Source organism: Pleurodeles waltl, chromosome 11, assembly GCF_031143425.1.
Source record: "Pleurodeles waltl isolate 20211129_DDA chromosome 11, aPleWal1.hap1.20221129, whole genome shotgun sequence".
NCBI classification, from domain to species: Eukaryota; Metazoa; Chordata; class Amphibia; order Caudata; family Salamandridae; genus Pleurodeles; species Pleurodeles waltl.
Genome location: NC_090450.1, coordinates 990,176,613 through 990,192,399, shown reverse-complemented (window position 1 = coordinate 990,192,399; position 15,787 = coordinate 990,176,613). Strand labels below are relative to the sequence as shown.

General features: G+C 46.4%; 1 protein-coding gene across 4 annotated transcripts in view; it reads right to left on the bottom strand.

The window, feature by feature from the left end:
- Nucleotides 1–15,787, bottom strand: part of HIRA (histone cell cycle regulator) — a 391,587-nt gene that overhangs the window by 50,405 nt on the left and 325,395 nt on the right. For all 4 annotated transcript variants that reach the window (XM_069215325.1, XM_069215322.1, XM_069215324.1 and 1 more), the window contains one exon: nucleotides 13,024–13,146. In XM_069215325.1, the coding sequence (XP_069071426.1) occupies nucleotides 13,024–13,146 (123 nt within the window). The remainder of the gene's footprint in view (nucleotides 1–13,023; nucleotides 13,147–15,787) is intronic.

The window sequence follows — 15,787 nt, the reverse complement described above, 5'->3', positions numbered from 1 at the left end:
TGGGATGTACTTTAGTCTGATTGTCAGCGTTGGTGACTGGATAAGTTTGTCCAGCCAGGTATTGGCCAGGGGAAACCAGTTTCTCTGTCACCATAGTGACACTGGCACCTGTATCCCTCAGGCCCTCTACACTTGTCCCATTAATTAAGAGCTGCTGCCTGTATTTTTGCATGTTAGGGGGCCAGGCAGCCAGTGTGGCTAAATCCACCCCACCCTCAGAGACTAATGTGGCTTCAGTGTGACACCTGATTTGCTCTGGGCACACTGTTGATCCCACTTGGAGACTGGCCATTCCAGTTTTAGCTGGAGTGGAGTTAGAAGTGGTATCTTTCTTGGGACAGGCCTTGTCTCCAGTTTGGTGTCCAGACTGACTACAGCTACGACACCAGGCCTTTTTGGGATCAAAGTTTTTACCCTTGTACCCAGAATTGTTTTGTGAAGAGGCTCTGGGCCCACCCTCCTGTGCAGGTTTTTGGGGGCCTGTAGAAGATTCTTTACTATTTTTGTTTTTGGCTGTCTCACCACCCTTCCCCTGGGGAGGTTTTGTGACCCCTTTCTTTTGGTCACCCCCTGTGGAAGTTTTGGACACCCTAGTCTTGACCCAATGGTCCGCCTTCTTTCCCAATTCTTGGGGAGAAATTGGTCCTAGGTCTACCAGATGCTGATGCAGTTCGTCATTGAAACAATTACTTAATAGGTGTTCTTTCACAAATAAATTGTACAGCCCATTATAATTACTTACACCACTGCCTTGAATCCAACCATCTAGTGTTTTTACTGAGTAGTCTACAAAGTCAACCCAGGTCTGGCTCGAGGATTTTTGAGCCCCCCTGAATCTAATCCTATACTCCTCAGTGGAGAATCCAAAGCCCTCAATCAGGGTACCCTTCATGAGGTCATAAGATTCTGCATCTTTTCCAGAGAGTGTGAGGAGTCTATCCCTACGCTTTCCTGTGAACATTTCCCAAAGGAGAGCACCCCAGTGAGATTTGTTCACTTTTCTGGTTACACAAGCCCTCTCAAAAGCTGTGAACCATTTGGTGATGTCATCACCATCTTCATATTTAGTTACAATCCCTTTAGGGATTTTCAACATGTCAGGAGAATCTCTGACCCTATTTATGTTGCTGCCACCATTGATGGGTCCTAGGCCCATCTCTTGTCTTTCCCTTTCTATGGCTAGGATCTGTCTTTCCAAAGCCAATCTTTTGGCCATCCTGGCTAACTGGATGTCCTCTTCACTGGAGTTATCCTCAGTGATTTCAGAGAGGTTGGTCCCTCCTGTGAGGGAACCAGCATCTCTGACTATGATTTGTGGAGTCAGGGCTTGAGAGGCCCTGTCCTCCCTAGATAGGACTGGTGGGGGGGAATCACCCTCCAAGTCACTATACTCATCCTATGTGTTGCCATCCTCAGAGGGGTTGGCTCTTTCAAACTCTGCCAACAGCTCCTGGAGCTGTAGTTTGGAAGGTCTGGAGCCCATTGCTATTTTCTTTAGTTTACAGAGTGACCTTAGCTCTCTCATCTGTAGATGGAGGTAAGGTGTGGTGTCGAGTTCCACCACATTCACATCTGTATTAGACATTATGCTTCTAAAAGTTGGAATACTTTTTAAGAAACTAAAACTAGTTCTAGAATCTAATTCAAACTTTTACCAAACTTTTAAACTCTAAAAGGAAATGCTAACAGGGACTAACACAAGGCCTAGCAGGACTTTTAAGAATTTAGAAAAATTTCAAATTGTAAAAATCAATTTCTAATGACAATTTTGGAATTTGTCGTGTGATCAGGTATTGGCTGAGTAGTCCAGCAAATGCAAAGTCTTGTACCCCACCGCTGATCCACCAATGTAGGAAGTTGGCTCTCCTATGTGCTATTTCAAAGTAAGGAATAGCATGCACAGAGTCCAAGGGTTCCCTTTAGAGGTAAGATGGTGGCAAAAAGAGATAATACTAATGCTCTATTTTGTGGTAGTGTGGTCGAGCAGTAGGCTTATCCAAGGAGTAGTGTTAAGCATTTGTTGTACATACACACAGGCAATAAATGAGGAACACACACTCAGAGACAAATCCAGCCAATAGGTTTTGTTATAGAAAAATATCTTTTCTTAGTTTATTTTAAGAACCACAGGTTCAAATTCTACATGTAATATCTCATTTGAAAGGTATTGCAGGAAAGTACTTTTAGGAACTTTGAATCATTACATTAGCATGTATACTTTTTACATAAAACACAATAAGCTGTTTTAAAAGTGGACACAGTGCAATTTTCACAGTTCCTGGGGGAGGTAAGTTTTTGTTAGTTTTGTCAGGTAAGTAAATCACTTACAAGTCTCAAGTTTGGGTCCAAGGTAGCCCACCGTTGGGGGTTCAGAGCGACCCCAAAGTTACCACACCAGCAGCTCAGGGCCGGTCAGGTGCAGAGGTCAAAGAGGTGCCCAAAACACATAGGCTTCAATGGAGAGAAGGGGGTGCCCCGGTTCCGGTCTGCCAGCAGGTAAGTACCCGCGTCTTCGGAGGGCAGACCAGGGGGGTTTTGTAGGGCACCGGGGGGGTGACACAAGTTCACACAAAAAGTACACCCTCAGCGGCACTGGGGCGGCCGGGTGCAGTGTAGAAACAAGCGTCGGGTTTTCAATGGAAATCAATGAGAGATCAAGGGATCTCTTCAGCGTTGCAGGCAGGCAAGGGGGGGGGGGCTCCTCGGGGTAGCCACCACCTGGGCAAGGGAGAGGGCTTCCTGGGGGTCACTCCTGCACAGGAGTTCCGTTCCTTTAGGTGCTGGGGGCTGCGGGTGCAGAGTCTTTTCCAGCCGTCGGGAAATGGAGTTCAGGCAGTCGCGGTCAGGGGGAGCCTCGGGATTCCCTCTGCAGGCGTCGCTGTGGGGGCTCAGGGGGGACAACTTTGGTTACTTACGGACTCGGAGTCGCCAGAGGGTCCTCCCTGAGGTGTTGGTTCTCCACCAGTCGAGTCGGGGTCGCCGGGTGCAGTGTTGCAAGTCTCACCCTTCTTGCGGGGAGTTGCAGGGGTCTTTAAATCTGCTCCTTGAAACAAAGTTGCAGTTTTTTTGGAGCAGTGCCGCTGTCCTCGGGAGTTTCTTGGTCTCTTGGAGCAGGGCAGTCCTCTGAGGATTCAGAGGTCGCTGGTCCTGGAGAAAGCGTCGCTGGAGCAGGGTTCTTTAGAAGGCAGGAGACAGGCCGGTAGGACTGGGGCCAAAGCAGTTGGTGTCTTCTTTCTTCTTCTGCAGGGGTTTTCAGCTCAGCAGTCTTCTTCTTCGGTAAGTTGCAGGAATCTAAATTCTTAGGTTCAGGGGAGCCCTTAAATACTAAATTTAAGGGCGTGTTTAGGTCTGGGGGGTTAGTAGCCAATGGCTACTAGCCCTGAGGGTGGGTACACCCTCTTTGTGCCTCCTCCCAATGGGAGGGGGTCAAATCCCTAATCCTATTGGGGAATCCTCCATCTGCAAGATGGAGGATTTCTAAAAGTTAGAGTCACTTCAGCTCAGGACACCTTAGGGGCTGTCCTGACTGGCCAGTGACTCCTCCTGGTTATTCTCATTATTTTCTCTGGCCTTGCCGCCAAAAGTGGGGGCCGTGGCCGGAGGGGGCGGGCAACTCCACTAGCTGGAGTGTCCTGCGGTGCTGGCACAAAGGGGTGAGCCTTTGAGGCTCACCGCCAGGTGTTACAGCTCCTGCCTGGGGGAGGTGTTAGCATCTCCACACAGTGCAGGCTTTGTTACTGGCCTCAGAGTGACAAAGGCACTCTCCCCATGGGGCCAGCAACATGTCTCGGTTGTGGCAGGCTGCTGGAACCAGTCAGCCTACACAGATAGTCGGTTAAGGTTTCAGGGGCACCTCTAAGGTGCCCTCTGGGGTGTATTTTACAATAAAGTGTACACTGGCATCAGTGTGCATTTATTGTGCTGAGAAGTTTGATACCAAACTTCCCAGTTTTCAGTGTAGCCATTATGGTGCTGTGGAGTTCGTGTAAAACAGACTCCCAGACCATATACTCTTATGGCTACCCTGCACTTACAATGTCTAAGGTATTGCTTAGACACTGTAGGGGCACAGTGCTCATGCACTGGTGCCCTCACCTATGGTATAGTGCACCCACCCTTAGGGCTGTAAGGCCTACTAGAGGGGTGACTTATCTACACCTGCATAGGCAGTGAGAGGCTAGCATGGCACCCTGAGGGGAGTGCCATGTCGACTTACTCGTTTTGTTCTCACCAGCACACACAAGCTGGCAAGCAGTGTGTCTGTGCTGAGTGAGGGGTCCCAAGGGTGGCATAAGACATGCTGCAGACCTTAGAGACCTTCCTTGGCATCAGGGCCCTTACAAGGGACTTATCTGGATGCCAGGGTGTGCCAATTGTGGAATCAAAATGAAAATGTCACTTACCCAGTGTACATCTGTTCGTGGCATCAGTCGCTGAGATTCACATGGTATGCATGAGCTCGCCATCTGGTGTTGGGTCGGAGTGTTACAAGTTGTTTTTCTTCGAAGAAGTGTTTTCGAGTCACGGGACCGAGTGACTCCTCCTTCTGTGCTCATTGCGCATGGGCGTCGACTCCATCTTCGATTGTTTTCCCCGCAGAGGGTGAGGTAGGAGTTGTACTATAGTAATAGTGCCCGCGCAATGAAAAATGTAAGTATGTACCTATTAAAGGATTAAATAATATATATACAAATGTACAAAATTGAAGGTAACTTCTGAACTGCTACAGGCTTCCGGGGAGGTGGGTGGGTCCATGTGAATCTCAGCGACTGATGCCACGAACAGATGTACACTGGGTAAGTGACATTTTCAGTTCAATGGCATCTGTCGCTGTAGATACACATGGTATGCATAGACTAGTAAGCAGTTAGTTCCCCATAAGCGGTGGTTTAGCCTGTAGGAGTAGAAGTTGTCTGAAATAGAGTTCTTAATACAGCTTGACCTACTGTAGCTTGTTGTGCGGATAGCACATCTATACAGTAGTGTTTGGTGAATGTGTGAGGCGTAGACCAAGTGGCTGCCTTACATATTTCCTGCATTGGGATGTTTCCTAAAAAGGCCATTGAAGCACCTTTTTTCCTTGTTGAATGTGCCCTGGGAGTAATGGGCAGTTGTCTTTTTGCTTTAAGGTAGCAGATTTGGATGCATTTAACTATCCATCTGGCTATACCTTGTTTTGATATTGGGTTACCTACATGAGGTTTTTGGAATGCAATAAATAGCTGTTTAGTTTTTCTGATGTTTCTTGTTCTGTCAATGTAGTACATTAATGCTCTTTTGACATCTAATGTATGTAGTGCTCTTTCAGCCACAGAATCTGGCTGTGGGAAAAAAACTGGTAGTTCTACCGTTTGATTTAGATGGAATGGTGAAATAACTTTTGGTAAAAATTTTGGATTAGGTCGTAGGACGACCTTATTTTTATGTATTTGTATAAAAGGCTCTTGTGTTGTGAACGCTTGAATTTCACTTACTCTTCTTAGAGATGTAATGGCGATGAGAAAGGCAACTTTCCAGGTTAGGAATTGTATTCCTCAAGAGTGCATGGGTTCGAAAGGTGGGCCCATGAGTCTTGTTAGAACCACGTTTAGGTTCCATGAAGGAACAGGTGGTGTTCTTGGTGGTATAATTCTTTTAAGCCCTTCTATGAATGCTTTGATAACTGGTATTTTATACAAGGAAGTTGAATAGGTAGTTTGCAGGTATGCAGATATTGCTGAAAGGTGTATTTTAATAGAAGAGAAGGCTAGCTTTGCTTTTTGTAAATGGAGCAAGTAATTTACTATATGTTTTGGAGTTGCGTCTAGTGGTTGTATCTGATTATGATGGCAGTACCAAACAAATCTTTTCCACTTAGTTGCGTAGCAGTGTCTAGTGGATGGCCTTCTGGCCTGCTTTATGACTTCCATACACTCTTGGCTAAGTTGTAAGTGTCCGAATTCTAGGATTTCAGGAGCCAGATTGCTAGATTCAGCGATGCTGGGTCCGGGTGTCTGATCTGTTGGTTGTGTTGCGTTAACAGATCTGGTTTGTTGGGCAGTTTGATGTGTGGTACTACAGACAGATCTAGCAGTGTTGTGTACCAGGGTTGTCTTGCCCAAGTTGGTGCTATTAAAATGAGTTTGAGTTTGTTTTGACTCAATTTGTTTACTAGGTAAGGAAGGAGAGGGAGAGGAGGAAAAGCGTAAGCAAATATTCCTGACCAGTTCATCCATAGGGCATTGCCTTGGGATTGCTTGTGTGGGTATCTGGACGCGAAGTTTTGGCATTTTGCGTTCTCTTTTGTTGCAAATAAGTCTATTTGTGGTGTTCCCCAGAGTGTGAAATAGGTGTTCAGAATCTGTGGGTGGATTTCCCATTCGTGGACTTGCTGGTGATCTCGAGAGAGATTGTCTGCCAGCTGATTCTGGATCCCCGGAATAAACTGTGCTATTAGACCAATTTGATGGTGGATTGCCCACTTCCATATTTTTTGAGCTAACAAGCTTAAGTGCGTTGAATGTGTTCCTCCTTGTTTGTTTAGATAATACATCGTTGTCATGTTGTCTGTTTTGACAAGGATGTATTTGTGGGTTATGATTGGTTGGAAAGCTTTTAGTGCTTGAAAAACTGCTAATAATTCTAGATGATTTATATGCAGTTTTGTTTGATGTATGTTCCATTGTCCTCTTATGTTGTGTTGATTGAGATGTGCTCCCCAGCCTGTCATGGAAGCATCTGTTGTTATTACGTACTGTGGCACTGGGTCTTGGAAAGGCCGCCCTATGTTTAAATTTATACTGTTCCACCATAGAAGCGAGAGGTAAGTTTGGCGGTCTAGCAACACCAGATCTAGAAGGTGACCCTGTGCTTGAGACCACTGTGAGGCTAGGCACTGTTGTAAGGGCCTCATGTGCAGTCTTGCGTTTGGGACAATGGCTATGCATGAGGACATCATGCCTAGGAGCTGTAGTATTGTTCTTGCTTGTATTGTTTGGTTTGGAGACGTGTTGAATGACTCTGTTGAAATTGTGGATCCTTTGTGGAGTTGGCGTTGCTACTCCTTTTGTCGTGTCTATTATGGCTCCTAGATATTGCTGTACTTTGCTTGGCAGAATGTTTGATTTTGCAAAGTTGACGGTGAACCCTAGTTTGTAGAGGGTTTGCATGACTTGATTTGTGTGGTTTGAGCATTGTGTGAGCGAACTGGTTTTGATAAGCCAGTCGTCTAGATACGGGAACACATGTATTTGCTGCCTTCTGATGTGTGCAGCGACTACTGCTAGGCATTTTGTGAATACTCTTGGAGCGGTTGTTAAACCAAAAGGCAATACTTTGAATTGGTAATGTATTCCTTTGAATACAAACCTTAGATATTTCCTGTGTGATTGATGTATTGGTATATGGAAATATGCGTCCTTGAGGTCTAGGGTTGTCATGTAGTTGTGTTTTTTGAGCAATGGTAACACTTCTTGTAGTGTGACCATGTGAAAGTGGTCTGATTTGATGAATGTGTTTACTACTCTGAGGTCTAGAATTGGTCTCAGTGTTTCGTCCTTTTTTGGTATCAAGAAGTACAGTGAATAAACTCCTGTGTTTATTTGTGTGCTTGGTACTAATTCTATTGCATTTTTTTGCAGTAGTGCTTGAACTTCTATCTCTAGGAGCTGTGAATGGTATTTTGATAAATTTTGTGATTTTGGTGGTATGTCTGGAGGGAATTGCAGGAATTCCATGCAATAACCATGTTGGATAATTGCTAGGACCCATGTGTCTGTAGTTATTTTGTCCCATGCTTCGTAATATTGACGTATCCTCCCCCCCACTGGTGTTGTGTGGGAGGGGTGAGTGACGTGTGAGTCACTGCTTGTTGGTAGTGGTTTTGGGGCTTTGAAATCTTCCTCTATTCCTAGGGAATTGCCCCCCTCTATACTGGCCCCGAAAACCTCCCCTGTACTGTCCCTGGTAGGTGGGCGGTGCGGACTTTGAGGTGCTAGCTTGTGTGGCCTGACCCCGAAACCCTCCTCTAAAAGGTGTTTTGCGGAAGGTGTTATAAGGCAGGAGACAGGCCGGTGAGTTTCTGGAGCCAAGGCAGTTGTCGTCTTCTGGTCTTCCGCTGCAGGGGTTTTCAGCTGGGCAGTCCTTCTTCTTGTAGTTGCAGGAATCTAATTTTCTAGGGTTCAGGGTAGCCCTTAAATACTAAATTTAAGGGCGTGTTTAGGTCTGGGGGGTTAGTAGCCAATGGCTACTAGCCCTGAGGGTGGGTACACCCTCTTTGTGCCTCCTCCCAAGGGGAGGGGGTCACAATCCTAACCCTATTGGGGGAATCCTCCATCTGCAAGATGGAGGATTTCTAAAAGTTAGAGTCACCTCAGCTCAGGACACATTAGGGGCTGTCCTGACTGGCCAGTGACGACTCCTTGTTTTTCTCATTATTTCCTCTGGCCTTGCCGCCAAACGTGGGGCCATGGCCGGAGGGGGCGGGCAACTCCACTAGCTGGAGTGCCCTGGGGTGCTGTAACAAAAGGGGTGAGCCTTTGAGGCTCACCGCCAGGTGTTACAGTTCCTGCAGGGGGAGGTGTGAAGCACCTCCACCCAGGACAGGCTTTGTTACTAGCCACAGAGTGACAAAGGCACTCTCCCCTTGTGGCCAGCAACATGTCTGGTGTGTGGCAGGCTGTAAAAAACAGTCAGCCTACACGGGTAGTCGGTTAAGGTTTCAGGGGGCACCTCTAAGGTGCCCTCTGGAGTGTATGTTACAATAAAATGTACACTGGCATCAGTGTGCATTTATTGTGCTGAGAAGTTTGATACCAAACTTCCCAGTTTTCAGTGTAGCCATTAGGGTGCTGTGGAGTTCGTGTAAAACAGACTCCCAGACCATATACTCTTATGGCCACCCTGCACTTACAATGTCTAAGGTATTGCTTAGACACTGTAGGGGCACAGTGCTCATGCACTTATGCCTCACCTATGGTATAGTGCACCCTGACTTAGGGCTGTAAGGCCTGCTAGAGGGGTGACTTATCTATACCTGTAGGCAGTGTGAGGTTGGCATGGCACCCTGAGGGGAGTGCCATGTCGACTTAGTCGTTTTGTCCTCACTAGCACACACAAGCTGGCAAGTAGTGTGTCTGTGCTGAGTGAGGGGTCCCCAGGGTGGCATAAGGCATGCTGCAGCCCTTAGAGACCTTCCCTGGCATCAGGGCCGTTGGTACCAGGGGTACCAGTTACAAGGGACTTACCTGGATGCCAGGGTGTGCCAATTGTGAAAACAAAAGTACAGGTTAGGGAAAGAACACTGGTGCTGGGGCCGGATTAGCAGGCCTCAGTACACTTTCAAATCAAAACTTAGCATCAGCAAAGGCAAAAAGTCAGGGGGTAACCATGCCAAGGAGACATTTCCTTACAGTGACCAGTTCCCCTTTCAGGGCTATTGAGGGTGTTCCTCTGGGGTGGGTCCTCAGATTCGGCTTGCAAGATTCCGGCAGGACTCCTCTGCAACCTCCACTTCAACTTCTGGCCAATGGAACCGCGACTGGACCCCCCCAGGAACCGACAAAGCTGCAGATCCATGAGGAAGACTCTTCTGCAACATTGTTTCCAAGTCTCTTGCAAGCTCTGCAACATTTCCCCGGCCGTGCATCATCGGAAGACAGCAAACTCTTCAGCCTGCACAGGAAGAAAAAAGGAATCTCCCTTGGAGTAAAGGAGTCACTCCCCTGCAACTGCAGGCCCCTACGGCAACGACGACTTGCTGGGTGGATCCCCTCTTCTGCTGAGCTGCGTGGACCCTGCATCGCGGGTGGTGGTCTGGAGTGGTCCCCTAGGTCCTCTCTACCAGCTGTCCAACTTGGGTGGAGGCGTCATTGCGGAGTCTGGCAGAGGTCAGTGCATGGTGGACTCTTGCTTAGAAGACCTGGGAAACTATACAGGACCGGTTGGCCACTTGGACCTAGGCTGGGGGTGTTGGTTACAGATGTGGATCCAGAGGTGGCTTCGCGGGTCCTCCTAGTAGAGTTCTTTGTACTTTAAAGTTGGTTTCTTCAAGACAGGTCCGCTGTCCACAGGAGATGTTGGTCTTTTTCAAATGCGGGCAGTTCTCCCAAGGCTCTGGAGGTCGCTGGGCTGCAGGACAGGTCATCTTTTGATGCAGAACCCTCGAGGGTTGCAGATAAGCCGGTAAGGCAGGGGCCAAGTCAGCTGGTGTCTGCAGTCTTCTCTGCTGTAGTTTCCGGCTCTTCTTAGGTCGTCAAGAATCTAGTTTTAGGGTCTGGGGGAGCCAACTTAATACTAGATTTAGGGGTGTTACAGGGGAGTAACAGGTAGGTACCAATGGATATTTTACCTGGGGTTTCAACACCCACTATTAGGCCATCCTCCTGTGGGAGGGTGTTATAGTCCTAGCATTGATTGGTTAAGTCCTACCATCTTCAAGATGGGGGAACTGAAAAATGTGCTTCACTTCACCTCCAGCACGTGGAAGGTGGAGTTGGCAAAGGTGGGCACACAACCTATTCTCACTTGGTTTTCCTTCCGGTTCTCCCGCCTAATGTGGGGGTTTGAACCGGGGGCAGCCATTTGCTGTTAGCAGCAGAGGCTGGGGTCGCAATACTAAGGCATCAGGCCTTGGAAGATTCACCCTCAAGCGCTTCCTGGGGGACACCTCTGCCCAGGATGGGCTTTCTTTCTGGCTGCAGAGAACAAAGGCTCTCACCCCATGGGTATAGAAACATATCCTGCTGTGGCAGACTGGCTACAACTAGTCAGGGTCCACACCAGGGTTGGTAGGTTTTCAGGTCTAAGGTGCCCTCTGAAAGCATATTACAATAAATCCAACACTGCCATCAGTGCGGGTTTATAGAGAGGAGTTGTATGGTACCAAACTCTCGTGGTTTCAGTGAAGCCATCATGGTAATTGGGTACTCGAATTGTTGAGTTTCCAGACCATGCACTCCCTATGGCTTTATTGGCACTTGCAATATTAAGAACTCATTTGGATATTGCAGGGGCATATCTTCTCATGCAGGTATGCTCACACCTGAGATATAGTGCACCCTGTATGGGCTTGTAAGGCCTGCTAGAGGAGTGACTTACCTACACCTTAGGCAGTGCTGCTGGACATAGCATACATTTGGTTGTTTGTCCCTTCACCAAGGGACGCCAGCTCTGGTGACATGGTCTTGTGAGATATCCCTAGGTATCCCTTCAGTCCCCACACCCTAGGGTACCAAAGGTACTATTTACTAGGGACTTATGTGGTGGGTGGGTGGGTGTGGGGGGGAGGTTGAAGTTGTGCCAATCGTGGTACCATGTTAGGGAAGAAGAACTGGCACATGAGACCTGGTTGGCAGGGACCCTGTGCACTACAATCGCAACCACATCATTTTCTAGGCAAAAAGTGGGGGCTAACCATGTCAAAGGAGTCCTTCTTTGGTGTTCTTCCAATTCAGTCTAGATCTGATTTCTGAGTGCCAGGGGTACCCTTTTTACTATCACAAAAAGCCCTCAGAGTAGGAGGTGGTGGCTAGCCAATGGGCTACCAGGTTCCGACCCTCCTGATGACCACTTACTGGGAAGTGTGGCATCTGGCTATCCCATGATGCACCATCTGTCCACAAAGTAGAAGCCCTCTCTCGGCACCCAGAGCTCCCTAGACCAACCCAAATGTATGGCTACCAAAGGGGCTATACACCTCAGAAAAAAAACACTTTGACAACAGATTCCCCTCTCCTTTACGGGTGCCAGCTAGTTTGCATTAACAATGTGCCTGCCCCTCTCCAAAGTATTCCTTATTTCCTCAACAACCGTGTGGCTTCCTGCAGGAAGGAGGCAGCACCTCTCTTCAGAGCAGGCCCCTATTGTTTCCTTTCCTGAGAGTCATTAGCACATCCCTAGGAGGGCAGAAAGCGGTCTCTAGCTCCTTGTGTAACCATTAAGGACACAGGAGGAGCTAAGGCAACAAACTGGCAACTTTTAAAAGTTGCACATTGTTACTTGCTACATTAATTTCGATTTGAGAATCAAAGCCAGGCTTAATGTAATGGGTTGGTTGATACCTAGGAGTATCAACTTTGTTTGCACCATTTAAGAGGGTGCAGAGCTGTGAGGTCAGCATGTACCCTGTACTAGGCAGTTGGGCAACCAAGATTTTACCGCAGTAAAAACAAGTTTGCGTTTATACTGCCAGAACATGTAAAATACATGTTCTGCCAGTGAAATATGCTGCACCCTGCCTTAGGACTCAGTAGGCCTGCTATAGTGCTGATTTACACCTATTACAGAGGGAGGTTTGGCTTTGCTATTGGTTGAAATGGCAAAGTCAGGCTAACAGTTTAGAACAGCTTTTCCAGTCTGCAATGCGAACTGGGAGATTAGTTTTGCCTGTGTCACACCTAGGGTGGCACAATCAATGCTGAAATCTCAGGGCTAACACTCTTAACTTACATGCTCTAGGTACAATATACTAGGGACCTACTGGTAAGTTAGCCTAGGCCAACTGGGTAGCCAATATAACATACACGTTTTGGATTCATGGCACTGGCACAGAGGTCTAATTAGCAGGCCTCAGTGCACTCGAAAATCTATCAGCATCAGTCCAAAAACTTGCCAGAGACTACACAAAAAGAGTCATTTACTTACAAGTATTTGCTGTAAAACTCCTACCTGGAGTTATTGCACATATGGGAACCAACTGGCTCACCATAATCAAGGCCTAAGAGGTCAATGAAATGCAAGACATAATTTTAGTCAGTAGAACAAAAACTGGAGTGAGAATATGGTGCTCCTGAAGTTAGAAGAAATTGGTTACAGTTTGACATATACTTAGTTTTATTTTCCTCACCCAACTTACTCAAACCAGACTTGAGAGGGGTGTCTGAGTCTGAATAAGAACTTTGGATCAATGACATGCAGCATTTCTTGTTTGTCACCAGCAGCGTTAACCCTCTATGGTTACAACTTTAGGTCACTACTGACAAAACCCTATAACGCCCACTGACCATTGTCTTCAGTGACACTAACTGGAAGGTCAGACATGCTTACTTTGAGGTACATCCTTGTATTATGGCTAGAGGTCCTGAGCACAGCATGGCATCCTGGGACAACAGGCAGTTCCTGTAATCTGCACACTGCGCCAGCGAGTCCTGCTTATCAGAAACCAGGTTCCTAGCAAGAAAGGGAAAAATTAAATGTTAGTAAAATTGCCCTGAATAGGCACTCACACAAGGACAGGCAAGATAGCTTTCACTGTTTGAAGTAAAATGCAGTAAAGCAAAGCATTCAATGGCACGGCCTGCAGCATTTTAATCCAAGGAAATGTCTTATGTTTTAATTTGTTTTAGCAATTTGGGGCCACAATATTTATTGTATGTCTACATGAAATTTGGTTGAATAGACTAAGGTCTAAATAAACTTCAAATTTACTACTAGCACATTTCTGCAACATAATCCATCCCGGAATTACAGACTGTTAGGGAGCATGAAACAATACATCTGCCCACGTCTGATCATGCAAACTGCGCCATACACGCATTGCCTTGAAAAAAGATTAACTTCAATTGGATACGGAGATGGGCATTAGTGAAAAGGGATTCTGTTCTGAACTCTAGAGTCATGTGCAAAACCTAGCAGGATTCTGCTCCGATCTCAAGAGATGTGCGGCATTCAACAGGATTCAGCTCCTAACTCTAGATTTGAGCGACATTCTAGCAATATATGGTTTTGAAGATTCTAGAAAGGATGATACTGTGATAGAATTGTGCTTTAATTCTGGAGCGGAGCAGTTTTCTAAAATAAGTTGGCACAGCACACTAGAGATGAGCAGCATACCAAGAGGATCTGGTTCTCATCACTGAAGATGTACTGTAGTCCAACATGTTTGGTTCTATGCAATCAGCACCCTACCATGATTCTTTCAGAACTCTTAGAGATAAGAAATATTCTAACAGGGCTCTGTCTTGAACTCTACAGATGAACAGTTTTCCGACAGGTTTCTAAGCTGCTTAGAGATGAACAGTGTCATGACATAATTATGCGCTGAACTCTGGATAGAGTAGCATCTCAACATGATTAAGTTTGAACTCAAACATGAATAATATCTAGAAATTATCACTTTCTGAAAGTCAGTACTGTAAAAGGGCTCGCTCCGAACTCTAGAAATTAGCCGTTTTCCAACAGAATCTGATTTTCTACACTCTCGAAATGAGCAGTAATCTATCAAGTTCACTTCTGAAACCTAGAGATGAACAGTCTTGTAACAGAATGTGGATAAAAACCTCCAGAGATGAGCAATAATAGAGCGGGACTCTTCTCTGAATGCTAGAGACAAGCAGTCCTGCTAGCAGTCGCCTTCATTTTATGATGCAGAGGACTGGCCCAGCGGGCGACGGATGTTCAGGCTGACCTCTTTGTAGGTAGGGGTCTTGGTAGTTTTAATGGTTGCTGTGGTGCTGGAAGCGGTGAAAAATAGGTCTTGTATCTGCTCAAGAGAAGCATGAGGATGGAACTGATTCCCTATAACTCAGTGGGACAATGTTAACACCAAGCTAGTGGTGAACCCGCTTGTAACTGGATACCGACTGCCTGCTTTTAATCTTGGGTGCACACTGACGTATTGCCCTTGAATGTGGCCTGCTGTTGCACTGGTGTGGGTTGCCTGTGTTTTTCTCTGCCAGTTACCTAGACGGCATCTACCTTGCGACAGGACTGTGTACGAATTCTAATCTATTTGAACCCTATCTTAGCCTTTTGTGTTAAACAGAACTACCTCCACCTCAGGTTGAGGATCCACAAATCACATTGTAAAGATGCAGCATCTATAAATGAAAAGGAGGAAAAGGTTATTTCCCCAGAATAATAATTTTGCCACTTGGAAGATTTTTCTGGGTAGACCTGCTGTGCATTAACCTGTCATTGACTAGTTTGGGTCTGGAGATGTCCCTACCTTTTGCTTTTGTTTTATTTTTTTTACCTCTGGGGCGTTGACCATACCTGGATAGTGTTGTCATCAGACAAAAGCCCACAATACCCCCAGGCAGGGTCGCCAATGGTAGAGTATTTTTTTTTTTGTTCCCCTTGGTGACCTGTACTGTCTCAGGCCATATTATCTACTTCATCTATTTTTCACTAACATTATTCCTTAAAACATAATTTTTTATTTGGGAGGTAGGAGGATATCATGCGAATACAGAAAACTCTTCAAGCTTCTAACCTATTGTTAAAGGTAAATGAAAATGTCATTTACCCAGTGTACATCTGTTCGTGGCATCAGTCGCTGAGATTCACATGTTCTGCAATAGCTCGCCATCTGGTGTTGGGTCGGAGTGTTACAAGTTGTTTTTCTTCGAAGAAGTGTTTTCGAGTCACGGGACCGAGTGACTCCTCCTTCTGTGCTCATTGCGCATGGGCGTTGACTCCATCTTCGATTGTTTTCCCCGCAGAGGGTGAGGTAGGAGTTGTACTATAGTAATAGTGCCCGCGCAATGAAATGTGTAAGTATGTACCTATTAAAGGTTTAAATAATATATATACAAATGTACAAAATTGAAGGTAACTTCTGAACTGCTACAGGCTTCCGGGGAGGTGGGTGGGCACATGTGAATCTCAGCGACTGATGCCACGAACAGATGTACACTGGGTAAGTGACATTTTCAGTTCGATGGCATCTGTCGCTGTAGATACACATGTTCTGCATAGACTAGTAAGCAGTTATTTCCCCATAAGCAGTGGTTTAGCCTGTAGGAGTAGAAGTTGTCTGAAATAGAGTTCTTAATACAGCTTGACCTACTGTAGCTTGTTGTGCGGATAG